General features: G+C 36.5%; 1 protein-coding gene and 1 long non-coding RNA gene across 14 annotated transcripts in view; one reads left to right on the top strand and one right to left on the bottom strand.

Moving 5' to 3' along the window:
- PKP4 (plakophilin 4) overlaps positions 1-27863 on the top strand; it is a 238618-nt gene that overhangs the window by 151033 nt on the left and 59722 nt on the right. For 12 of the 13 annotated variants that reach the window (XM_023259341.2, XM_023259342.2, XM_023259346.2 and 9 more), the window contains one exon: positions 11421-11455. The exons of the other annotated variant lie outside the window; for it this stretch is intronic. In XM_023259341.2, coding sequence (XP_023115109.2) covers positions 11421-11455 — 35 coding nt within the window. The remainder of the gene's footprint in view (positions 1-11420; positions 11456-27863) is intronic. 13 annotated transcript variants of the gene reach the window in all.
- Positions 1264-27569, bottom strand: LOC123379159. Its single transcript, XR_006583242.1, has 2 exons — positions 27136-27569; positions 1264-1625 (listed from the first exon to the last, which is right to left on the bottom strand). It is a non-coding gene; the product is annotated as an uncharacterized LOC123379159 (long non-coding RNA).

Consider the following 27863-nt stretch of genomic DNA (forward strand, 5'->3'; position numbering starts at 1 on the left):
AAATTTGATAGTGTCTTTATATGAGTATAAAGAATTGTATGTGAATAAATCATTTGCTTTTGAATGTCTAAATGGGATAAATAATCAGGGAGTACATGCTTAATAAAAAATTTAGGTTTTTATACTTTAAAATTCCTTTTAAGTAAACTTTTATATTGGCTTTTCAAAACATTTTAAAGCCTAAAGTAAAAAATGAAATTGTATGCATCATAAACAAAGCTATTTATAATGATGAGTTTTACGGAATTTGGATGCCAGCCAGTATATCTTACTACACATCTCCACAGCTTAGTTCTTTCTGTGTTAACGCTGCTCAATCTCATGCAGAGCAAGTAGAAAAACAGGACCCTTCTCCTGCTCCCTACCAGTGTAGCTTTTTTTTTTCAAATATAAGATTTAAATTGTTTTATACATTTCTAAAAAGAGTGTGTTTTTTGTGTGTTCTTTCTCTTTTTTTTATTTTCCATCTTTAAAACTGTTTCTCATTTCTGTTTTTTTCACCTTTGGAAGGTTTTGGAAAGAACAGAAGTGAGGGAGACAATAGCAGTTTTTAGACCATGGACACAAAAAATTTGCAGTACCCATCTATTCTAAGGCTAAACCTTTGCCTAAATAGCACCCTAAGTCATGGCACAATACTTAGGAAAGAGAGTCTGGTATTGTGTTTAGCCATTTTACTATTTTCAGTTGCTTTCATTCTTTCAAAGGTCAACTGAAATGTTAGAAAACGCTTCTATTCTGATTTCTACTTTTACTGGTTGGAACACCTGTTGTGGGATGGACTTAACCAGAAATCATGTTTCCTATATAATTTATGGGGATACCAGAGGGAACTGTTTGTCTCATTTTTGTCTAGTACTACATCCTTTTTGATCTTCCCCTTCCCATATGGTCTTTTGGATCTTTTATTCATAGATTCAAAGCACTAACACAAATGCTTTTGTCAAAGAATATTTAACATCTTCTAAAATGTGTTTACCTCCAGTCCCTATGAAAGTTACTTGAATTGTTAAAAGGGCTAGTATTATCTGTTCCTTTACTGTTTTTGCTCTGCATTAAATATATAATTTTCTCCTTAGGAGACTGGTCAGAGTGTTACTTATTTATATCTTACGTCTTCCTAGAATTCATTTTATATAGCCGTTATAGGAGTCTAAAACTATTGCTATTGTAGAGTAGCATGGGGAGAAGTGGAATGAAGAATTAAAACAAGGGTGAACACTAATAGAGCCAGTAATGAGACCACAAATGTTCACCACAGTGGCTGGTTATACATTTTACTTTAAACTTGCTAACAGCCAATGAAAACCAAGACTTTGTTGTCCCTATTACTCATGATTTTTTAAAGACTAAAATTGTAAAGCACATTTTGAGAGCGTGACCAGTTTTTTCAGGTAAAGTGTCACTGAGAGGAAATGTATGGTTCAGACTGTAAGTCTTAGATCTTTCCCAGATTCCTTGAAGTATCAGTCCTTCTCTTCTACAGCCTTCCTGTTTGCGCCTTCTGTTGGCTCTCCAGGTGACTTGGTGTAGATTGCAGATGGATCAGCCCAAATCCATCCACACTAGTGAAAGGTGACTCAGGGCTTGTGTCCTGGTTCTGATGGGTCAGGAACAACTGCATCCTACGAGAAGGACATCATTTTTCATGCAAGTGCTCTTTCCTTTCTCTAACCTCAATATCAGCTTCAGATCATATAAACAATTATGAAAAGAGATCCTTTGCTCTTTCTCATATGTTATGCCTTGCTTAGCCCAGATTATAAGCATATACCATTTCAGGGTCAACTCAGAGCCATAAGACACAAAAACATTAATAAACTACCATAATGAGCATGTTATCATGGTTTCCTTTTTCCTGGCTGCTGATCATGTGGTCCTTTCTTAGGAAGAAGGAAATCGGTCTCCATCCAATAGAGAATTGTGCAGGGTCTGATACCATGATAAAAACACAGAAAGGAACCTGAGTCCTGGAAAAATCATAAATTTAGAGGAAGAGTTTTTGTTTTTGTTGAGATTGATTATGAATAGACAAAAAAATTGGACGAGGCTCTTAAAAATGTAGTTAGATGCTAAGAAGGATTGCTTTCTGGGTGTTATTGCTAAGATAACCTTATTGTGTATGGGCTAGTGACTTTTCAAACTAGGGTCCTCAGAGCCCCTTAAAAACAGTGTCGTTGATAGGGCTAGCTATTTGCCTTCCAGCTCCCCACCTCTGCTTCAGCCAGGTAAAGCATTCACCTTCATTGTCTGTTCTACATATTGGCCTTCCTATCTTTGACTTCTTGATATAGCCTGGTGGAAGAATGAAGAGCTATCCACACCTATCTTAGGCAGAATAATCTTAATATATGGTTTAATTTTGTCTAACTGCTCTAGTTGTTCTGGTGGTAGGGCAGAGATTAAGTCTTTTTTTAATGTAAAGGATCTATTTCCTAGTTAATTATTATCTATCTAAAAGTGACAAGTGATGTCCTTGTTTCCCAAACATAGGACAAATGAAACTAGTTCCAGCCTAACAGTTCCCTGTTGGTAGGTGGTATGAGCTCTTGGAACACCAGAAGCTGGCTTATAGCATTAGAGAGGTCTTGATTCCCTCTGAGTTTTCTAGACCCCACTTCCCCCCCTGCTAATTATGAGCATAAAATAAGCTCAAGGGTATTCTTGCTGAGGGTGAAGAGAAATTTGACCTGCTTACATGGTAAATGTTTTTAAGACTTGGGACTTCCACAGACATTATATTTAAGAAGTAGCATTCTCAAACATTCAAGAGCACTCAAGATTAAGCTAAAGGACAGAATAAGCTATGTACCTAGCTAAGAACTCACAAGGAACTAGTAGACTTTATAAATGTGTTAAGAGAAACACGGCTAAATTTTAAATGTACTAAATTAAAAGGGAAGTCAAAGCAATACTAAATAGAAATAAAAAAAAAAACCTTAAAGTATGTTATGGTATTATCTCCATATCATAATTGACTATTATAATTAATGAAGATACAGAAAGTTACGTTTACCAGAACGGTTACTCAGTTAAGGAAGTTTGTTTTAAATTTATCTTGTAATACTCCCAAGTAGAGACTAAAACTTAAGAATCATTAGTAGTTATTTTGCCAGATTTCTGGGGTAGAAAATCCTAGGGACATATTAGGAAATTGAAGTGACCTGGGAACTGTGGAGCCCAGAGTCCATATCTAAGAAGATTATGATGCATTTCATTAAAAAGCAATTTGTAATGCCTAAAGGATAACAAGGTGCTAAGTAATTGCAATATGAATCCATTGCCAGAAAATGAAAACCCAAATAAACCACTTTCCTTTTTATTTTATGTTATATTATGTTATGTTATGTTATGTTATGTTATTTTTATTTTTATTTTTAGAGGAGAGCAAGTGGAGACAGGGGCCAAGGGAGAGAGGGAGAAAGAGAGAGAATCTTAAGCAGGCTCCACAGGCCTGACATGGGGCCTGATCCCACGACCCTGGGATTGTGATCTGAGCTGAAACAAGAGTCGGACACTCAGTCAACAGAGCCATGCAGGCACCCCTCTTTTTTCTTTTCTTTTCTTTTCTTTTTTTTTTTTTTTTTAGAGATTTACTTATTTTTGAAAGCGAGCACAAGCATTAAGGGACACAGAGGAGGGGACAGAAGATCTGAGTGGGTTCTATGCTGACAGCAGCAAGCTTAATGCAGGGCTTGAATTCACAAGCCCTGAGATCATGACCTGAGCCAAAATCAAGAGTTGATCACCCAACCGGCTGGGCCACCTAGGTGCCCTCCACCCCTCCGCTGTTTTCTTTTTAATCCAGAAATGGACCTCGGAATCAATTAACATTAGACATAAATATTAGAGCAACGGATTATAAAGGAAATTATAACAAACTAATAGTCACCAGAAGTTTTCACAATGGATTTAGAATCCAGGAAACCTACATACTTGCTAATAGAATAACACCAATTAGTAGAATAATAAAGCCAGTTTGGGATATATAACCCAATATAATATTGGGATATTCACCAATAACAAGTGAAAAGTTGAAAGTTGATTTTTAAAATAAGCGCATCATAAATTCAAAATAAGACAATAATGAATTGTTAGAGAAAGATAGTTTGGAATTTATTTAAGCAACTGAGATGTCATCTGTAAACGTGATAATTTTTGAATTTAGGAGTTTACATGTACAGAAGAAATACAGAACTTTTGTATGAGACTCAGAACTTATACTCAGAACTCAAAGTAGTAAAACTAATAGTAAAAATAGTCAATGAACATATGATTAATGTGTGTTCATCTGTTAATTACCTCTGTTCAGTAAAGGAAGATCACCTAAGAATCATTTTAAAGACATTGTGGAAGAATATGTTGTAATAGTGAAATAAATAGATGATATAATGCTACCAAATTGGGATGATTTAAATAACCATTTGAAGACAGTGTCATAATACAAAAGGGAGAAATGTTTTATTTGGACATGTAGAATATTATGTTGGTGGTCTCCCAAACTGGCTGATTACTAGCCCTTTACAATTTTTGATCCATGGGAATTGAAGTGAACTCTAGAATTTGGCAATACATTTCATATTGCTATATCTCTCTCCCACTGGAGCCTTCATGTTCCGGTTTCCACCTGAGTGGTCCCAATACTAATTTACCTTCTCTTGCTAGGTGAGTAGAAGGAGAGCTAGATCTTGTTTTTTTGTTGCAAAAGACAAATGTTTCACACTTTGGGTTGTTATAGATAGGTGAATGCTTCTTCCTTCAAACACTACTGGGCCCATCAGAGTCCTCTCTTAAAGGTTTCTGTCTTTAAGAACAGCCTTTCCAAAGTCTCTTGACACCTTCTTGCCTTTGGGCATGTGATCCACTGGAGGTGTCACAAAAGTACCATAATGAGTAATTATAAGACAGTCCAGCATTGGAAGACAAGGACTTTGCAAATGAAGCTTCTAATGATGTCTGGCACTCAAGTAGATAATCAGATATTTATTAATTGGATTCATGTTATATATACAATAAACATCTTTACTATAATAGAGCCAAATCAAGGTGGGGGAATTCTGATCCCTTCATAGAATAATTGAAATAATTTCTGAGGCACCTGGGTGACTCAGCCGATTAAGGATCCGACTTTGGCTCAGGTCATGATCTCATGGTTCATGAGTTCAAACCCCACATCAGGCTGACAGCTCAGAGCCTGGAGCCTGCTTCGGATTCTGTGCCTCCCTCTCTGCTTCTCTCTCTGTCTGTCTGTCTCTCTCTCTCTCTCTCTCTCTCTCTCTCTCTCTCAAAAATAAACATTTAAAAAATTAATAAAAGAATTTCTAAAATCACATAGAATTAGCCTTGAAAAAAAGAATCCAAAGAGCTAAGATTAAGATCAGCTATCTACTCAATGCTAGCTAGTTGATACAGACAGAATTAAAACACAAACTTTACCCTCAAGAAGATGGTCATAGTTTGGTAGTTGAAGCAGGTAAACAACTACTACAATTAAAATCATACAAAAAGACCTAAAATTGAGATAGGTTACTGGGCACATTGTTCACTTAAAGGAGGATGTGATCAAATTTCATTGAATTCTTTTTGTTATTATTAATTCTTGAAGGATAATTGGTGATCATCAGGGAGAATGCTGTAAAGAGTACATAGTCTAGACAGTGGCACACACCCATACTCTTATAAGCAAAAGTAATTCATTACAGTGATTCCTCTCCATTAATACAAGTGAAATTTACCTTCGTATTGACTATACTCAAACTATTAAACTATTAATGAGGGTTCTATATATACACATATGTACGTGTGTGTGTGTAAAATTTCTTAAGGTGATTTTTTTTCTATTCCCCTTCTCCCACTTTGCCTATCCTCCACCCTCCTCCCCTCTGGCGACCATCAGTTTGTTTTCCATATTTATAGTCTGTTTCTGCTTTTTGTTTCTTTGTTTTGTTTTTTTAGATTCCATATATAAGTGAAATCATATGGTATTTGTCTTTCTCAGACTCTCTTCACTTAGCATAATACTTCTAGGTTCATCCATGTTGTCACACATGGCAAGCTCTCTTTTTTTTTTTATAGCTGAATAATATTCCTTTGTGTATTTATACTCCATATTTTCTTTATCTCTCGATGGTCATTTGGGCTGCTTCCATAACTAACTACTGTAAATAATGCTGCAATAAACATAGGGGAATATATATGTTTTCAAATTAGTGTTTTTATTTTCTTTGGGTTAAGTACCCAGGAGAGGAATTACCGAGTCATATAGTGGTTCTGTTAATTTTTTGAGGAACCTCCATCCTGTTTTTCATAATTGCTGTACCAATTTACATTCCTACCAGTAGTGCATGAGGGTTACTTCTCCACATCTTCCCTAACACTTGTTATTTATCTTTTTTTTTTTCTTTTCATTCTAGCCATTCTGGCAGATATAAGGTTTTATTTTGATGGTGATGTTGAACATCTTTTCACATATCTGTTGGCCATCTGGATGTCTTCTTTGGAAAAATGTCTATTTGAGTTCTGTGCCCATTTTAATCAGCTTATATGGGTTTTGTTTTTGTTTTTGTTTTTGTTTGGTTTTTTTTTTTTTTTTTTTTGGTGTTGAGTTGTGTAAGTTTTCTCTTTATTTTGCATATTAATCCCTTATCAGATACATCATTTGCAGACCTCTCCTTCCATTCAGGAAGTTACCTTTTTGTCTTATTGTTGGTTGCCTTCACTGTTAATACAGAGAATTTGTTTTCCATAAAACAAAGCAGTAAGTTTTGCAGTTTGACCACGTTCTAGTCTCAGGCTGAGGCCTGACTTTCTTTTCAACAGAAAAATGACTCTGGGGTTCTATTCAATTCAGTGAGTAATGATAGTAGCCTACACTACTACTAATGGAAAGAACCCCATCTAGACCTAGGAGAGAAAGAGAGAAATGACATGCTAACATTACTCTATGTGGCTCCATCAAATTCTCTACTGCCCCCTCCACTACTGTTTACCTACTGGTGTCCATTAACACAGGCTAGCCCACATCAGAAATAGGAGAATTGGAAGGAAATTGGGTGCAGACTTAAGTATACTATTTTTCAAAAAAATTTCTGTTATTAAGTGATATGGAGTAAAGTTTATTAGCGTATTCAATTTCATGGGTGTATAACATATATGTTGTAACAGGTTACCTGCATTGGCCACTCTAGAATTTGTGTAATTCTGAAAGAGCTTCCAGACTGTGTTTCCGCACATTCTATCCCCAAAATTGCACTGGAAGCATGAAGCAGCACGGTATGTGGGGGAACTGCAAGTAATTAGAAGTGCCTGGAATGTAGGTTTGTGTGGAAAAGGGCAGACTAGAAGGACCTGGGTGGTGGAGGGCCGTCTGGAGCATACCAAGATGTTTGAGCTGTTTCCTCTGTGGGTCTGTTATGCATTAGCATCACGAGAGTGATGTCAGATACCCGAGGGTTTGAAAAATCAATGCAGTGGCAGTGTGGAGGAGAGCCTGGAAGGATGATCCAGCCACAATACACTGAGAGGATGAAGGCCCGAACTGTGTCTGTGGTAGCAGGGATGAATTCAAAAGGTGTATGTTTTAAGTGGCTGCTGTGTGCCCGGGACTATCTTAGTTTCTGGAAGTACATCTGTGAATAAGGCAGACTTTCCTGCCCTCATGGAGGTTGCACACTAGTGGGTGGAAAACAATAAAATGATTCCATGCTCTTCACTTTGAGTGACTAGGTGGTAATGATTAGGGGTTTTGAAGACATTGTGCAACCATACACATCTAGCAAAGATATTTTTTTTTAATTTTTTTTTAACGTTTATTTTTTATTTTTGAGACAGAGACAGAGCATGAACAGGGGAGGGGCAGAGAGAAAGGGAGACACAGAATCCGAAACAGGCTCCAGGCTCTGAGCAGTCAGCACAGAGCCTGACGCAGGGCTCGAACTCACAGACCGCGAGATCATGACCTGAGCCGAAGTCGGACGCTTAACCGACCGAGCCACCCAGGCGCCCCTAGCAAAGATATTTTTGCATCCATTTATGTCTGTGAAATGAAAAATAAAACATTTAATTTTACAATGATTTACTACATATATTTTTATAACATTACGAGGAAGGCATGGTGTCTGCTTTAAAACAAAACTAATATTGTCCACATTAAAACGAACAGCCTTGATTTAGTAATTTGCTAATGAACTTCTAATTGTTCACTGTGTGACTCCACAGTCTCAGACTTAAGAATTTCATTCTAGAAGGTTGTTGATAATTAAGCTATTAGAAATTGTGAATGCATCTTTCCACTGAAACAAAGTTAACCTGGATGATTCAGTTCTTGTATTTTAAAATGTGTTTTACATTCCAGCGGAAGCTCCCTAGGACACGAGTCACTTGGAATCTTAGGATAAGAAAGGGAGTAGGATGGAATCATTTGTGGGCACAGTGCCTATAGACACGTTGTAGACAGTACAAGTTGGGCAAGTGTTTCTAGGATTAGATGGTTGGAGAGAGGAAGGGAAGAAGAGAGAAGAAGCCTACATGTCTAACATGGGGGCCACCTCTAATTGTTCTGAGAAAAGCAGGTTATGTTCAGTGACTTAAAATAGCATTTCAAAATTGCACATACTTATTGTCTGATCCCCGAATCCCAGAGTATTGAACGATTTGAGAATCATTTAAAGTGAATGATTCAAGAGAAAATTGACCATTCTGAATAACATGCAGTGACCAGTTATAACAGAATTGTAAGATTAGTGTGAAGTAATTTGGCTGAACACACAGGTCTTCAAAAAAAATACCATGGAAATTTTTGCTTGTTTTTGATCCTAATATTTATTTTCCTAATGATTTTTATCTTTTACCTAAAATAGAGAAAAATATTAACTGAGACTTCCTGTTGCCTTCACTTCACCTAGGAATGGCTTATTGTATTTTGATGATCAAAGGCCTTTTCAGCAGTAAAAAAGCTGTTTACCTAACCGAGGCTACTGCAATTTTCTACCTAGAATGGACGAGAATAAGTTGCCTGCTTGATCACTTATATATACCTGATCAGTCAGGACAGTTAAGAACTTGATATTCTACCCAATCTGTTGTAACAACATATATTAAGCATCTGCTATGTGTGAGATAGTATGACAGGCACTTGACATTAAAAAGATGAGCAAAATAGCCACAACCCTTGCCCAATTTGAGAAATCAACCTGAATTATATTCTGTTATCTATAATTATAAGAATAAAAAATCTTGTGAAAGTATTTCATTAAAGTTTATGTAAGTTTCATACTCAGAAGATAATAATTTTCATGATATTATTCCCAAGAAACTTGAGGTACGTTAAACAATTCTAGATGGCAGTTTTTAATTTATCACATATTTTAATATTGGCAAAAGTATGAACATTTTGAAAGGAACACAGTTGGGTAATATCAACCTCAGTATTTAGAAAACTAATTTAGATGATAGAGTGAAATAAAAACAGATTTAAGAGAAGTTGAAACTCAGTGTAGGGAACCACTTTTGGAGTCACAGAATGTAATAACCTTCCCTCAGGAGCAAGAAGACAAATGTGCCCTAACTCGTATCTGACCAAATGTTCATCTTTTCCTGTCCCATCAGTCCCTTCTGAAATCAGGTAGGAGTGCAGCAGATAAAGGAACATCAACAGAGTAATAGAGATATGCATTCACTGGGGGCATGCCCCTCCCCTGCTTGCTGCTAGTTTAAGGTCCCAGAATGTAAACTGCTAGGGCTCTGACCAAAGTAAAGGCAAATCACACACAAAGTTGAAGTTCAGGGAGTTCTTATTAAATCTAGAGTTTCATTAACCACTTTATGAATTGGAGAAATAACAGGGGGTTGACAAGAACTTTAAATCTGAGAACTATAGCACTAAAAACACTGCTCCCTTCTGTTCCACGTCCTGTATTTTATAGTGTTTCCTTAAGTCCAAAGTCACACACCTTTTCCTTAAATTTAATAAACACCCTAAAAATAAGTCAATATGTGCATTTTTCCTGATTTCAAAAAAGTACAAATGTTTAAGAAGGAAAAAAAAAAAGACATTTTAATTGTACCCCACAGAAATAACTGCTAACACTTGGGTTTTTATTTTTCCAGACTTCTTTCTTTCTAGGCATATTGTGTGTGTGTGTGTGTGTGTGTGTGTGTGTGTGTGTGTGTGTGTGTGTTTACGTGTTTAATGGAAAAATGAGATCGCAAGCCGTTCTGCTGTATACACTAGTGAAAAGCCCTGACTTTGGAATCAGACCATCCTGGGTTTGAATCCCAGCCAATTCTGGTTTCTAGCATAAGATTTTGACCAGTTTCTTTACCTGTAAAATAAGGATAATGATGTATCTTTTCAGAAGGTTGTTGTGGACAATAAAAAGGAGATAATATATGTAAAGTGCTTCATCAAGAGTTTAATAAATGCTTCATAATCCAGCCTCTTTTCCTGTGTTCTACTTCACTGTCCCCTTAGCACCATGCTTCGCTGTATTTGGCAAGTGGGGGGGGGGGGGGGGGTGGGGAGGCACAGGTATGTTTTTATGAAGAAATGTATTAAATTGGTACTCTATAAACTAAGAGACATGTATAGCTAAAATATTCTGATTTTTAAAACCCTATATATTTTTTTAAATTTGTTTAATGTTTAGTTTTGAGAGAGAGAGAGACAGAGGGCACAAGCAGGGGAGGGGCAGGGGCAGAGAGACAAGCATCCAAAACAGGCTCTAGGCTCCGAGCTGTCAGCACAGAGCCCAACATGGGGCTCAAACCCAGGAACCATGAGATCATGACCTGAACCGAAGTTAGAGGCGTCACTCACTGAGCCACTCAGGTGCCCCTAAAACCTTATATAAGGTTAACATCCAGCTCAAACTAACCAATAAATTTTGTGTCGATTATAGTTTCTAGACATTTATGTTTGTATGTGTGCATGTGTGTATGTATTTATTTTTAGTTTCTGGGGCTTTTAACAGGAATTGGAATGAAGTTTTTAACAGTGTTTTGGGTCCTTTTTAATGTGTTGTAGTCAATGTATACATGTATAATAAGTGCTTTGTATATAACATATATGTTCTTTTTAACGTATATATAGCTTTCATATCACAGAAAGCAACATAATACATAAGTACCATGAATATCATGCATAGTTGTGCTATTTTATTTGTCTTATCCAAGAAGAATCTTATATCACTTTATAATTTGCCTTAATTTCCAAGTAGAACTAGTTTCGTCCCAAATTGATATGGAAGCTTAAATATGTCTAAAATTAACTTAGTTAAAAGAGTGGCTTTAAATTTTGTTTGAGATTTTTATACTTTTATGTAATGAAATGTGAAAATTAGATGTTTATGTGCAAAATAGGTCCACAGTTAAATGTTATGACAAAGGAAGTAAATATTTCATTTTTTCCCTTTTTTCTCTAGCTCAACTGAGAAGTCATTTCCTTGGAGATCAACAGGTATGAGTTTTTATCATAAAAAAAATATTTCTTATGTTTTGCACACACAAAAAGAGCATTCATATAGCTTGCTTTCTCAGTTTACTGCCTCTTGTAGTGACACTCCTGAGCTCCTTCACTTTCAAATAGTTCTTAATTTGCTTGATTCGTTTGAACATTGTTGAGTAGATTTAAAGATATCAGCTATAAAGAAAGTTAAAGCACTGGACATCAGCATATCAATGTTATCACCACTGGACATTTTTAATATCGTCACATATCATCTGAATATTTTCTTTTCTGTCATAAGAAAGTACAGGGATGCCCTCACAAAAGTTCCTGCATAATCTGGGAAAGTTGACTGATCATTTATATAAATCAAGATTTTTCCTTTCGCAGTGTTTCCCGCACTCAAGAGTTACCTAAAACATTCATATCCTTTATGTATCTAGATGTAGACTATATGGTAGCTTCTAATAGAATCCAGAAGCTTCTAATATAATTTCCTTATCTTTCTTTTCACTCCAAATTCACTTCGTAGAAAGGATGAATTACATTAAGGAGAGTATCTGCCATCTTCATAAATATTTGATGACTTCATATTCAGTGTTCATTCATTAAATGTTGAGCACCTACATCACGGACCCAGTCCTATACACATTGTTGGTCACACAGTGATTGGTGCAACACGTACATGTTTCTGCATCTTCCTTGGAACTTATAACATAAAGGACAATGTTATCAATATATAAATACTAGAATAGGCCTTGTTATCTAAATACTTTGACAGTTTTTAGACAGATTTTGATCTTGAATAAAACTCAGATCACTAAATGTCTGATATCTGAGTTTACCAAAACCTGGTATTAGGATTCCAGGGTTATTTATAGTGCATACAAGGCACACCACTGTTTTATAAGAAGCTATTCCCAATTCCCATGAATTGTTTACTCAAGCCATAGATTAGGCAAAGACATATGAAAAGCTACTTAACAATAAGACTCACAAACAGTAGCTTAATATAAGGAAAACCATACCATGAAATAGTATGTGGTTAGATGCCAAATGTATATTGTGTGGGAGACATTGTTGTAAATGGACAGCCTACTGCAGAGAGCACTTTGTCACTAGGCAGCAAAAGAGACAACAAATGTCGCGTATGAACATTTAAAACTGGTTTGAGAGATGGTAAAGTGTGCAAAGTCTAGATAGCCACATTGGGTCAAAATATAGAGATTTGTAAATACTGGTGACTTTTAACTCTCCCACAGGTCATGGAGAGTCACTGAAAATCCTTTGAGCAAAAAAGTTGCCTGATTTAAATATTCTTCAGGAGAAATAGCAGCTCTATAAACTATTAAAAAGTGATTTGAAAAATGTAAAGAAAAATACTAAGCACACAGTAGTGCGTTTCGTACTTGTTTGTGGCAAAAATTTGCCATTTCATATAAAATTCTTCTGTAAGTTTATCTTTAACAGTACATAATTAATTTATTCCAGAAATATTTCTTGAGAGCCTTAAAACAGTTGTCTAGCACATAGCTGTCAATCTTTAAAACAAATATCCTTGTCCTCTTAAGTGCTTCAGGTCTAGTGGAGGTATGTAATGCTATCCACTTGAAATTGGAGGAGGGGGGGCTATAAAGGGGAACGACAGATATATGCCATATTTACTGATACCTCTATTTCTGGACATTAAGGTTGTTTCTAATTTTTTTTACAATTATACATAACATTGTGGGAAACATCCCTGTACATAAAATTATATCTGTACTTTTGATTTATCGTAGGCTAGACTTTTAAAGAAAAAATATTAGAGTATATGAACATTTTTAAGCCTCTTGATATGTGTAACCAACTTGTTTGCCTGAAAAGATTATATTATTTTTCCCTCCCTTTAGGAATGTGAGGTCGAACCTCTTATACTTCCTCATTGGCATCATCGTTTTATTAAAATCTCTTATATATTGCCCTTTTTTGTTGCAGTGCGAGTGTTTGACAGGCACGAGCTTTTTGTAGACCAAGGATGATAACTATATTAGTCAGAGTCAAGTCAGGAAAACCGAGCCCATGGCAGCTAGTTCCATATGAGGGATTTGATTCAGGAAGGTTTATAGTTCAAGGGCTCATTGGAAGGTTTGGGAAAATTAAACAGCATACTCAAACGCCCATGAGACTGATCATAACCAAAGCTGCCACTGTTTCTAGGACTGAGGGGACAATGGATTAGGTGGTTTTGTTTCCAAACTGGAGCAGTGGTGAGAAGTAGGGCAGGGGGAGATTTCCAGCATTAGCTGGAACCAGGAAGGAGATAAAGCCAAGCCAGAAATGCTGCCTAGAGCAGAGCCGGAGAACATCCTGGATCTTCTTAGTACAGTTCCACTCCTGACACACACCATTCTGCCCCGGCTGAGCTGAGCCGGAAAAGGCAGTTCGGTGGTTTCTAACTACCAAAAGCCAGCCAGGCAGTGTACAACTGTGTTGATTTACATAGAGAATGAGCTTTGATTAGGAAGACACATAACAGAATGAAATATTTGGGGTCTTGCTGTCCTTTCTACCTCCCTCCCCTCTAGTACATTTACTCAGCATCATTCGACCACCATCTTCACGATTTACTAATGAGTTAAATATAGATGTGTGTGTGTGTGTGTGTGTGTGTGTGTGTGTGTGTGTGTGTGTGTGTTGTCTGAGTTCCTCCCCAAATACTTTAACGTTAGGGAAATACAACTCCAATAATTCATCTGTCTTCACCACAGCTACATTTGTAATTCACACCTAATAACTATGCTTCATCCCTTACTTTTGTCAGAGTATACTCATACCAAACTCCTATTCAGATCTGGCAGGTGTTAGTTACATTTACTGACCTTGTTTTTTTCTTTTGGGGGGAGAAGGAGTGTATTAATCTTCACACACTACAATCACAACTGCTATTTACTCCACTTTCTATTATTTTAACTATAATAACGTTACTTGTGTGCTTTCTTAAATTTGCGTACGTTTCAGCCACAGTTATGACATTTAAGTTGTAACCATGGCAATAAGCTACAAAGATAAGGGTAGAAAACTGAAATTTGATTGTATGCATAAAGGAGTAAAATCTGATTTGTTTCATGTTTCTTTTTCTAAGTAGTGATATCTTTAGAAGTTTGATTGCAAGTAAATAATGGCATAAAATGTCAGTTTTGCTGCTTTTTCTGTTAAGTTTAACTCTTATCTTCTCTTTACCACATTGCATGCAGAAATACTAAATGTAGTATAAAAATCCTCTCATTTTTAGAATTTGGTAGTCCTGACCAGAATAAGGGCAGGGGTGGCTTAAAATTTAATAGATAGATAGATAGATAGATAGATAGATAGATAGATAGATAGATAGATAGGGGTAGTCTTTGTCTTTGACTAGATCTTGACAAAAGTAACATCTTTGTTCAATTTTCTTGGTTTCCTAAATAAGAAAGGATTACATGAAAAGATTTAGGATTAAAAGTCTCTTGGGGCGCCTGGGTGGCGCAGTCGGTTAAGCGTCCGACTTCAGCCAGGTCACGATCTCGCGGTCCGGGAGTTCGAGCCCCGCGTCGGGCTCTGGGCTGATGGCTCAGAGCCTGGAGCCTGTTTCCGATTCTGTGTCTCCCTCTCTCTCTGCCCCTTGCCCGTTCATGCTCTGTCTCTCTCTGTCCCAAGAATAAAATAAAAAACGTTGAAAAAAAAATTAAAAAAAAAAAAAGTCTCTTATTGTTCCTCATTTTTCTTCAATATTTTGAACATTGTGTTGCAGACAGTTGCTCTACCTTTATATACATATTACAAACTTGAATTGAAAAGCTTGGAACTTAAAATTTTGCCTTTTAGCAGTGAGGTGAATTGTTAACAGGGCAATGGTTTGATCACTACCTGGGAGAGATCCCTGCCTACTCTGGTGTTTTCAGGATGTTACACATTCTGTTGAAATGCCAGAACCTGAGACCAGCTGCTGAATTTTGTTTTTAAATAGCTGACTTACTGCAGAGTCATTTTCTAAGGAAGAGCTCAGGATGCCCTAGGCTGAAAAGATTTCCATTTCTTTATGATTCAGTTCAGCAGAATCCCTGTTTGTTTGCTCGGGTTGGTTGGTCCTTTGGTCTGACAGCCGTTTGGTTGATTTTTGTATGAGGGATAGTAGGCTGTATGAAAGTAAAGAGCCAAAGCTTTTTAAGTTTGGGGCTCAAAGAGATTACTTCCCAAAACACAAGGAAGCAACATCCCCTCTACAGTTTTCTCAGGCTGGTTGGGAAGGAGTCTTAAGGAGAAGCTTCCCCGGAAGTAATAAAGTTGTTTTGAAGTATTTATGCTTTATTGTTATCTTGCTTTTCTGTTCCCCTCTCTTCATTATTCCATATTTTCTAGCTTACCAGTGTTACATATCTACTCTATAAACATAAAATGCGCATCCTTTTGTCTTTTATGAAGAGAGTTTATCATTTTGTTTTGGCTCTGTCTTTTCCTTATAGCCTTGCATTTCTTATAACCTTGTGTTTTTTGTTTTTTTATGTATGTTCCACTAAAGAGCAGTGAGGAGGAAATGTTGTCTTAATGTTCCTTTCTGTTTTCTCTTTTATTAGTGTTCCATTTTTCCATTGTTCACATCTTCACCTCTCTTAAGATTTGATGCATTTGTACAATCTCTTATGTTCTGCCAAAATTTGAGGTAGCTTTTAAGAACACATACAATAAGATAGAAAATAAACACCATAATCAAACATATATAATAGAATAATAGGTAAAAGCCGGAGGAAAGTGAGAATACAAATATATGCACATGTGATTATAATTCTTCTTGATGGAAAATATTATGCAAAATAGTCTTTAAAGAAAAGAAAGGAGGTGGAACCCTTGGGCTTCTCTTTTAAGAAAAAGCACACCAATTCTCTCTCTCTCTCTCTCTCTCTCTCTCTCTCTTTTTCACACACACACACACAAAAGATACATAGTTTGTGTTGCCCACCAGAAAGAAGCTGTTGAAGCCATAAATTGAGTCCTTTTGTCAAAGTGTTCATTGGCTGTTACTTAAATCCTCCAGCCACATCCTGTAAAGTGGATTGTGCCACAAGTCACAATTTCACAGTTTTTCTGTTCCAGGAAAAAAATACTAGAGTCTAGGCAGTTTCCAGTTTTAGTACTTATGTGTAAAATGAGGGGAGGGGAGCAGCATGGCATCAGCCTGAGAATCCTAGCCTTCTTCCGGCAGCCCCCCACCCTCCCCTTCCCTGCAGATGAGAAGGGGCCCCCTTCTGAACCTGAGTGCACCTGTCTGTGCCCACCGGCCAAGGAATCTGGCTCCCTTTCACTAGAAGAAAGTGCTCAAGAAATAGTCTCAAGAGCAGATATTAATGAATGTTAAATAACTGATTGGGAATTACTACTTCAAAGAAAATAAAGAAGCCACAAGATTAGAGTTTTTCCTAAAGCAACGAGTTAGCAAAGGACACAGGAGAGTAAAAGTAAGGGAAATTTCTGGTTGACCCAGAAGGCATTAAGGGGTAGAGAGACTTGGGTGGGTCTATTGTAATAAGTAATGAGTAAGAGAGAAAATATTAATGATTTCATTCAGTTGAAATAGTGGATATTTGACAATAAAATGTGAAAGGATGAAATGAAAAAGATGGTGGTAAAACAAATTTTAAACTGATAGGGTAATTTAACTTCACAGTGCCACATCCATTTATTGTGGAGTATGTATTTAAGTGCCATAATTTTAACATACTGTCCATTAAATCATTATTGTGTGGTACATACTGACATTAATAGTTAATGTATACTACTAATTTTAAGACTTTATAGGCGTTGGGTTTTGTATTTTGTTTACATATTTAAATTTTGTTCCTAAAATGTATAGATACGACTTTCTTCCCACTGCGGTGGGTTAAAAAAAAAAAAAAAAAAAAAAAAAAAAAAAAACATAAATACTGAAGACAAGAGATAAATGTGAGACTAGCCCTAAGTCAATTTATTTCTTTTTTTTCCTCCATCTGGAGCAAGTAATTTACAATACAAAAAAGCATCAGCACATCATGAGATAGGACACAAACTTAAATGGGAACACTTTATGCCTCAGTAGAAATGTGCCGGATTTATAAAGGAGATAGAATAGGAAGTTATATTATACATGTTCATAAATAGAATATTAGATTAGCAATCATGTATAAAGGACTATTATTTCATTGAGGATTTTGGATGTTATGATTTATTATGGCTATAAATTGTACAAATGACAAAATTTCATCATAGATTCATTCCTTCCTGTTTGTCTTGTAAATAACAGGAGGAATACGACTTTCTGTTAAAACCAGCCAAGTTTTCCCTCCCTTATTTTTTCAGGCCTTTTTAGCTACATAGTCATGATATTCTTCTTACCACCGCTACAACACTATAGCTTCCGGATCACCACAAAAAGGTTCTCTTAACTTGTTAATGTTTTATTACAAAAGGCCTTCTATATTTTACAAAAAGTAAGTCTTGAAGAACTTGGAGTAAAGGTAAAATTTCCTTCATTCCCACATCTTTCTATACAATGGCCATTGCCCCACACACCTCTGTAGATACCTACTCACACGCGCGCACACACACACACACCTTTGGCTTTGTTTTGTTTTTAATTCAGTGAGGATATATTATACAGTGTTCTATAATGTAGGTTTTTTCCTTAACGGCATAGTGAAAACCAAGCATGTGTTTCTGTTATCAGTATATAAAGACACACTTCTTTTTTAATGGTTAAATACCCATAATTTAGAAAATTTATGTAAACAATCCCTTATTAGTAAATTTTTTTTTCCAGTTTTTTACTTTGACGAACAATGGTAAAAGGTTTCTCTGCACATCTGAGTATCTTTGCCCCTTACATTTTTTTAAGTGGGACTGCCTGGGCAAGTGTGTATACGGGGGCTTTGGGGGCACATATTGTCAAACTGCCCACCAAAAATGCTTAACAATATGTGGGAAGAGTGAGGCTTTTCCTCTGCCTTCTTAGGTTAAGTGACTGAGGGAGCCAGTGAATTTAACTGACAATAGTTAAATTAATAGAAAAATAATCCCAAAGTATTCAGATACACATAGGAGTTCACGAAAGTAGTTTACCTAAATGGCTACACTAGGGGTTATCTACCTAGCTTAATGGGGGAGAGGAAGTGGGCAGAAAAGGCTTCTGGGGGAAAAACAAATAGGTTCCTAGGGGAACAATGGGGATCTAAGAAATTTTGCAATAATGTTTGTTTATGCAGGTACAAGTGGTCCTCCCACTTTTTTTTCATGCCATGAATCTCCCCCAGAAGGGACCCATGGCAGCCTCACTCCCAGAAGTTTCTGCTTTTAGTAAAATAAGGGATGCTCCAAGAAGGCTTGTTTCTACATTTGTTGAATTTCAAATGTCTTTACTTCAAAACAACCTTCGTGCTGTCAGAGTCTGAGGGGGTCCCTACAAATATTCCTACCTATACCAACTGCTATGCCTATCCATGCTTGCTATGTTGCCAGAGTCTAGGAGCGTAAATTTTCATGAATATATAAAATTTTAGTGAGTTATTAGGCTTTAAAAAGCCATTTGTTTCCAAATGCCCTATATCATAAGCTTTATAGACAGATTTAACAGTAAAATCACTTAAATAATTCTTAAATATTCATTAAATCAGAACATTGTGCGGAGACCAGCAAACCACTGACCTTTCTATCATTTGATTAGTTCTTATGGAAGTTGGAGATCAACCTGATCTTGGAATTTAATAAAATTGTCATGTTTCCTGTCAGCTCTTCTTTCTTTTATTTTCATATCTGGCTCAAAACGATCACATACATTTTTCTGTCAACAGAAATGCAACAACCACTACTAGAACAAGCAAACAACAAACTTTTGTTTATCACCATTGGAGGTAATTCGGGTACTAACACCTCCAGAGGTTTCCAACTTTGTTGTACATTAAAATTGCCTGCAGAGCTGTTGAAGTCTGGGGCCCGAAGCAGGCATCAACTTTTTGAATATGCCCTGATGATCACACAGTGCAGTGTGAGAATCACTGCCTTACTCAAAAGTAAATTAATTTAATTACTGGTAATTAAAGAGAAGAATTAAAAGTTTATCCTACTATCCTGTACAGATTATTTTTAGGATAACCAAATAATCCTGGCCATTAATAGCTATCTTAAGGTATTTAAATACGCCAAAGGAATTCCTGCTGATAAATGTAGAAAGAACAATAAAATTAGAAAAATCACCAGTTTGCATGCTCTAATGAAATGGTTCAAGCAGAGATTGTCAGTGTATGCAAAAACCACTGTATTTTGATCCTGGCTGCACATTAGAATCATCTTGGGCGTTTTTAAACTCCTAATATCTTAAATATTTAATATTTTAAATCTCTAATATTCAGACCACAGCTTGAATTGGAATCTCTGGGCATGGGACTCAGTCAGTGATAGTTTCTAAACTCTGCACCTACCCCATCCCAGGTGATTGCAGTGTGCAGCCAACATTGGAAACCATTGCACTAGGAGACAGGTTGATGATGAACTTGAAAATATGGAAAGATGGGGCTGCCATCACTTGAATTGGCTGACCTTAGCAACTCTAAGCGTTACAGTATGACAAGATGTAAAGTATACAGCACCATCCATAAAGTATTCTAACCACAAAATTTTGACCTGAAAGCTGCTAGCTCTAACTTTCTGTTTACAAGACACACTGAGGTTAGAGGATGTTTTAATGCCACCATGAGAAACCTGCACACAAGCTCGGAATGTGGAGCATCCTATGAGTTGCTATGGTTCCCTCAGTAAGCCAAGAACATGAAAATGAGGGTATGAGAGCCTCTTTTTAGATTTAAGGTACTTAAGTAGCAATCATAGTCCAATGCCATCAGTAAATCTTATTTCAGCCTGACTAGTACAAGCCAACTGAAGAAAGAAATTTTTGAGACATCAGGAAAATTTGACTGTGAACTCATTATATGGTGGAATAAATGTAGTTTTGCAAAGTCCTTATTTTACAGAGCTACATATGGAAGTATTTAGAGTTGAAATGATCTGATGTGAGGGATCTGTTTTAAAATTCTATAATAGTAGAAAAGAAAGATAAATGGAGCATAAAAAGTATGGCATAATGTTGTAACTTAAATTGGGGAGGTGGTTTGTTGATCTCTACTTTTATGAAAGTTTGAAAACTTAAATTTTAGAATACTTGAATACAAATTCTTTAAGCAAAGGGTTCAGCATACTGTGGGTTAAAGTAGTACATCAAAGTGGCACATGTTAAAGCCAGCCAACTGTTGGTCATACTCCCAAGGTTAGCTGTGACACAAATGAAACCACTCTGAGGTAGATGAGAGAGTTTCTCGGCCAGTGGATGATGCTATTTAACATGTATTTCCACATAGTTGGGATTTTGTTAAATGAGTCCTAACTTAAGCAAAATTTTCTGTAACATGCTGGACCTCAGCCTTTCTGCTAGTTTAGAACTCTACATTTATCACTGTGTTTGTGTGGATTGTAAGTAATATCATTGTACATATCTCGGCCACAGGCACTTTCACAGCGTAACTAGCCATAAGCCAGTTGCACTGTAAAGATAAAATCACGAAAAACAAAAGAGGGACATTTCACTCAAAGGACATAATGAAACATGAAAAATGAATAGCAAAATGTAAAAGACTACTACAAAACACAAAATATTTGAATACATTCAAAATGTGGAAGGTAGAATCATGGCAATACTGACTTTATTTTGTGGGTTGTACCTAAGCATTTGTCTTCAAAGTATTTTGTTGATAGTATTAAACACGTTTTTTTTTGTTTGTTTGTTTGTTTGTTTGTTTTTTTTGCTTGTTGATGTGTCTCCTTGTTTGGCATCACACTTTTTCTTTTTTCACTAAAATTTCTTTATTAAGAGAGGCATCAGATTTCAAATGCTAGGATGCATATTTGAAACTGAACTTTGTGTTGTGCTGTGATAAGCCTTGTTTGTTTGTTCTTAGCATATTGTCACATGTCTTTTGACAGATGTTCCAAAGTTCTGTGGGAAATGTGGGTGCAAACCTCTGCGCCACGGTACAAACCATTATGAGGGCTACGATTTATGTAATATAAAAATAGGAGTAGTGCATCACTGGAGAAAAGAAACCAAATTGTCAGCCAGTTATTTTTATTTTATTTTTTTATCTTTTATGGCAAGATTGCCTTATGGTCAATTAAACAGCGAAAATGTTTCTGTTGAAAATGCCTATGGTAAAGTGATCTGCAGGAAAGGTACAGTAAAAGTACTGGACATGGTTCATGGATGTGTGGCAACCAGCAAATAAGAGTATTTGCATTTTACTTTAGCAAATAATGTATCTGACCATTCCTACACCATTTACACATAATATATGGGGGTGGATTACATACATCCCTCAAAGACTTAAATACAGTGATTTAGGACTGTATGAAAATCTCGTATCCAGTTCTAGCCTCTAACCGTTCATGTTTAATATAAATGTATTAAATAAGTATTTAAGTGTTCTCATGCTCTTAATGATATGTGAAGAAATATTCTGTTAACTACCTAAAATAAAACAGAAATTATCAAGTTTAAAAGCTCCTTTTCTGTTACCATCTCTGCAACACACAGAGCCATACTTCCTCAGTGAACAGTCATTGCTTTGGGAAATATCAAGGAGGCAGGCTATCATCTGTAACTCCACATTTCATTCTTATGCCAGAAAGTTAGTCTGCATTTAGGTTTATCTTGATAATCTTTACCAAAAAAGATAACCCAATAGAAAATTATTGAAAAACCTAGTTTCAGAAGACCCATTCATTTCTTATGGTAGTGAATATCCTCCTTTACAGATTTGTCTGGGTCTTTTTAAAGAATTTTTTTTTTTAACAGAGGGAATCTATCTTATATCTCCGACTATCAAATATATCCACTTTTATATTTGGTAACACTTTTTCCCTAAGGAATAAAGTGTGTCCTTGGAAAAATATTTGAATGATTTTGAGCACTTACTTTTCATAGACATTACCGCAAATCCTTTTCTTTTTTCAGCTTTCTCTATAGGAAGCAAGAGGCCCACGGCCTTTCATGAGTACCTACCTGTAAACTCAGTGTTGGAAGTTTGACATGTGTGATCTATTTCTTTTCATTCTTACATTTCTAAACTCCTTGTTTTTCTAGTTTTCCTCTTACAGATATAAATTCTTTATGGTAAGTATGACACCTGTATTTTAATTCATGCCTAGACAAAAAAATACTTGATAAATACTCATTTTAATATGACTATTTGCAAAAATTCCTTTTTTTTTTCTAAAAAATACTTTTAATCATTTTGTATTCCTGAACGGAATTCAGGAATTTTACAATATTATGAACAAAAGATCTCTCTGGTGACATATAAAACTATAAAATACTTTACAGATGTGTCATTATAGAAATTGAAGAAAGTGCTTTATACCAGCTTATGTAGATACAAAGTTTGCTTAAACCATGAAATTGAATCTAGACAGATGAGCTTTTACAGTGGCTTTCAAGACAGATTAATTGATGTTTAGAGCAAAGTGTAAAGTGAACTGGAAGATACTTCATTAATGGTTTCTGCTTTCCAAGACTTTTCACTCAACATTTTCTAGATAAGTAAAATTTTTGGAGTCTTTGTCTTAATGTTTAAAAGATAATATAAGCATGCATAAGACCCAGAAACCTAGACACACTCAAGAACCAGACTAGAAATAGTTTCTGTAAACATGATCTTCTGCCTGTTCTCATAAGTTTTTTACTTCCATTAAAGCCCAACTTTTAAAGGGTATCATATGTGGGTACACACACACACAGTAATTTATATTTGAGTCAACAAACTCTGGGTATCTATAATATTCTTAAAATATCAGTCAACATCTATCTATGTCTTCTATAGACCAAAGAATGTTTTTATGATTCATGTTTCCATTGCCCTATTTACATTTTTACTGTGCAACAGTATTCCCCAATGATGTCATTTCCCCCAATAATTGGGTTACCTGCTGTAGAAGTGACTCATGTACATCAAAGAAGTTACTGAAGAGAAGTCTATTCAAGGCCATCATCGATGTTCTCTTCCAGAATTTGGCCTAGAGCTTTACTTCTTAGCCATAGAAGGCACTGGACTATTTCTACAGCTCTGTGGATAGACTCCTTTCTGAGCCTGTAGCCCTACAGGAAGCCACAGTACCATGGCCAAGTAGGAAGTTGAGTCCCCATAAGACAAAATTTTCTATTCATATTTTTCATAAAGTGTTGCCACTCTGAATATGAAGGCTAACTTCAATTCACAGTCCAGAGTTAGAAAAAAAAGTGAGATACTCCATTCCCTTAGCCGTCAAAAAATCATCTGCATTCATTCTATTAACCATCACAGGAATCCTGCAAAAACTCATATTACACTATCTTTTATGTAAGGACAAACCTCTAGACACCATAGCAACTCAGAGCAGGCACAAACAAGGAGATTCTAGCACAAAGTTACAGTATGCTGGACTAAGAAAGACTAGTTACAGGGTTGTATATACTAAAAATCTCCTTACTGATCTCTGGGTTCCTGTTTCCATGGTAATTTTACACCTAGCACAGACCTCTGTTTCATATACTCTAAACAGTAAGACACATAGATTAACAAAGCAGAGGAATTTCAGTAATTTAAGTTCTTTAGTGAGACCTTACCCTGTTTCCTGAGCATATTTTTTATGCATACTTGGTGTATATTTTGGACATACATCACAGAAAAGATAATACACTTTGTTATTTTCTCTTTCACTGTAAGCTTAATGGGGTGGATAATACATGAGATTTACATAGCCCTACAGCATTATTATCCCTTACCCACTAATATTTTTCCTAGCCGCAACCTTCTACTTTTTCTAGTTAATTGCCTTTTTTTTTTTTTTTTTTTTTTTGTTAGTGATATTGGAGCACTCAGAAGAAATGTAATAGGCAAGAAGGGCCATGTTTCCAATAATCTCCTAGTCGTAAACACAAATGGGAGATTATCTCATTCTACCTTGAAGCTTGTTCAAATTCTACATTTTTAAACATGTATTTTCATGGAAAATGATAATTTCAGGTTTGAAAATGCCCCATAATATATTTCTGATGTCCCACAAAACATGTTTGTGAAAAAGTAACACATATTCTTCAGTACACAGATTAAAGAAATAGCATTGACATTCCGTGTGTCATTTTTGCTCATAAAAATGTCTCAGTTGCATGTTCTGACTGTGCTAAATCACACCATGCCAACTATTTAATTTTAGTTTATAGCAATGAGCATGAAGTGATTCCATCCTGTGAGGCTCTGTGGTTTATCTGGTAAATTTGACTAGTGTCTTCTTTTATTCCTCTAGTATGTATTTTTAAAAGACATTCATTTTAGGCGCACCTGGGTGGCTCCGTCGGGTAAGCATCTGGCTTCGGCTCAAGTCATGATTGAGCCGGTTCATGAATTTGAGCCCAGCATCAGGCTCCACAATGACAATGCAGAACCTGCTTGGGATTCTGTTGTCTGTCTCTCTGCCCCTCCCCCACTCCCCCTCCCCCCCCCAAAATAAACTTTTAAAAAGACATTTATTTTAGAGTAAGATTGCACAAATAGTGCATAATTAATAATTTCAAGACTTACCTGGGTGCCTGTGTGGTTCAGTTGGTTAAGCCTCTGACTCTTGATTTCAGCTCAGGTCATGATCTCTGGGTTTGTGAGATCAGGCTCTGCGCTGACAGCATGGAGCCTTCTTGGAATTCTCTCTCTCCTCTCTACCCCTCCCCCGCACATGCGCTCGCTCGCTCTCTCTCAAAATTAATAAACTTAAAAATATAATAATTTCAATACTACAATATGAATACTTTATTCAGTAATTAGGAAGTGGGTCTTCTTACCTTAGGTATAACATCTATGCATACATACATTTATATATGTGCATATAATTTGTGAATTATAAGTTTTCAACAAAATAGTAAATAGTAAAACTGAAAATTATTTAACTTCTAATGATTAAGATGTCAGTATCTTTTTGTCTTTGCATATATAGATTACATTGGGCTTCATTACAGAAATAGAAAAATGACTGAAGATCTCATTCGTAGTTTAAAATTTGGTTGTTTTGTACTTCATATTAGATTAATCTCATTTATCTATCAACTTCTTAAAACTTACTTAAACATAAAAAATAGGGGTGCTTGGCTGTCTCAGTTGGTGGAGTATGCAGCTCTTGATCTCAAGGTTGTGGGTTCAAGCCCCAAGTTAGGTGTATAGATTACTTAAAAATGAAATCTTTAAAATGAAGTTTATATCCTGTTCTCTAAACCTAGTTATTTAGATCTTCAAATTGGATTTGGGGGACACGGGAATTTAGTATTTTAGTACTCTAGTTAACCATCTCAAAGTCCTTTTCTATATTCTATCGTTTGAGGCATTGCATTTCAAAGTATAAGAAACAGGTACTAACATTGAGAGGGTACATGGTTATACTACTTTCAGGGTAATTTTATTTTGTTTTTGTATTTTTTGAGATACTAGTTCTGTTAAGTTTTATTTATTAGGGTGACCAGTATAGAATCCTGTATCTCACAATTTGTGCTTGTTCTATTTAAGATTTATTTTATCTTAACTTATCTTATTTTTAGAGAAAGTGGGGAAGAAGGGCAGGGAGAGAGAGAGATAAAATCCCAAGCAGGCCCCATGCTCAGCTCGGAGCCTGATGTGGGGCCAGATCCCACAACCCTGGGATCATGACCTGAGCTGAAATCAAGAGACGCTCAACCTACTGAGCTGTCCAAGTGCCCCAAGATTATTTTTTTTTTTTAATTTTTTTTTTCAACGTTTATTTATTTTTGAGACAGAGACAGAGCATGAATGGGGGAGGGGCAGAGAGAGAGGGAGACACAGAATCGGAAACAGGCTCCAGGCTCCGAGCCATCAGCCCAGAGCCTGATGCGGGGCTCGAACTCACGGACCGCGAGATCGTGACCTGGCTGAAGTCGGATGCTTAACCGACTGCACCACCCAGGCGCCCCAGCCCCAAGATTATTTTAAATAGCTTCTCTTGAAGAGTTTAAATGAGCGCAGTTGTTTGCCACATGGTTTGTGAGAAAATGTGCTGGGTGAGGAGACACAATTGCTGAGGTACAGATTTGTAGGGTGCCTCTTTCTCTTTTCCTATTTAAATAATAGCTCCTAATAGTTTTTTAAAAATGAAGAGGCATACATGGAACTCTAATGGGTTTCGGTTTCCATGGTGATAAGTTCTCCGATCCTGACACTGCATGCCACCTAGTGTTTCCAAGCCAAAAGCTTTGATGTATTGGCGTCCCACGTTTTATCTCATACTAAACCTGAAGCTAAGAACTATCTAAACCTCTCTTCCTTTTGAAAAACGCTACCCTTTCCATGTATGAGAAGTCTTGGAGCTACCGCAGGGGTGCTTCCATGTCTGCTGCCGTTTCGTATTCAATGTCTCTGGGCTTCATTTGGACGAATGAAGCCCAGGTAGACTCAGCACAGCCTTGCCTTCAGGCTGACCCTTGCATTGCTATTCCCAGGCACTCCAGTTCTACAGAAAACTCTAGTAGCCTAGCAAACTACATATTTTACTCAGTCCTGCGTAAAATTCTGTCAAGAAGTGCTATATAAGAGCGTGTGGAACCCTGGAACTTGTAACGCAAGACTTACAAATGAAGCAGATCACTCTTCAGGATCATCAGCCTGCCGGAGACTCAGATCATGTTTCAGTGTGTACCAGGGAAACCATACGCAATCTGTAATCTTTATTGAAATTCCAAGCTTAAGAATTCAGAACCGTCACAGAACTCTACCACCTAGAAATGTACTGTCAAATAATAAATCAGGAGACAGGTCGTTAAAAGCCTATATTAAGAATGTCAGTGAATCTTTCTGGAGGCTAAGAAACAAAACCTTGGATTGAATTCAGCGTCAAGCTAAAGGTTTAGAATGCAGTGGGGCTCCCGGCTCTCCTATAAACCTTGTATTTGCTTTCCAAACTAGCTTGATCAGCAGTTCCTAAAAGTTTCACTTCGCTTTACATAGATAAACTTTATTGAACATTTTAAAGCGGCAGCACTATGCCAGGCATGAATCAGCATTCAGTAAAGAGAAGTTGTTCTTCTTACTAGGAATTTGTTTGTTCCACACATATTTACTGGGCACCTACTGAGTGGAATGTACCATCCTAGGCACTGAGGAAGTAACAGTAAACATACCAGACGAGAGTCCCTGCTCATGCTGAGCTTATGTTCTAGTGGAGGGAGGTATAAGTGTAGTAAAGAAGGGGCAAGCTGGCCTCCTGTGGTAAGATATTACTTCCTTAAGGAAATTTTTCTGAAGCTCCTTTTCCCCAGGCACTCCCTCTCTTTCTCTCTTACACACACACCTGTCTTTTC

Source organism: Felis catus, chromosome C1 (assembly GCF_018350175.1).
Source record: "Felis catus isolate Fca126 chromosome C1, F.catus_Fca126_mat1.0, whole genome shotgun sequence".
NCBI lineage: Eukaryota > Metazoa > Chordata > Mammalia > Carnivora > Felidae > Felis > Felis catus.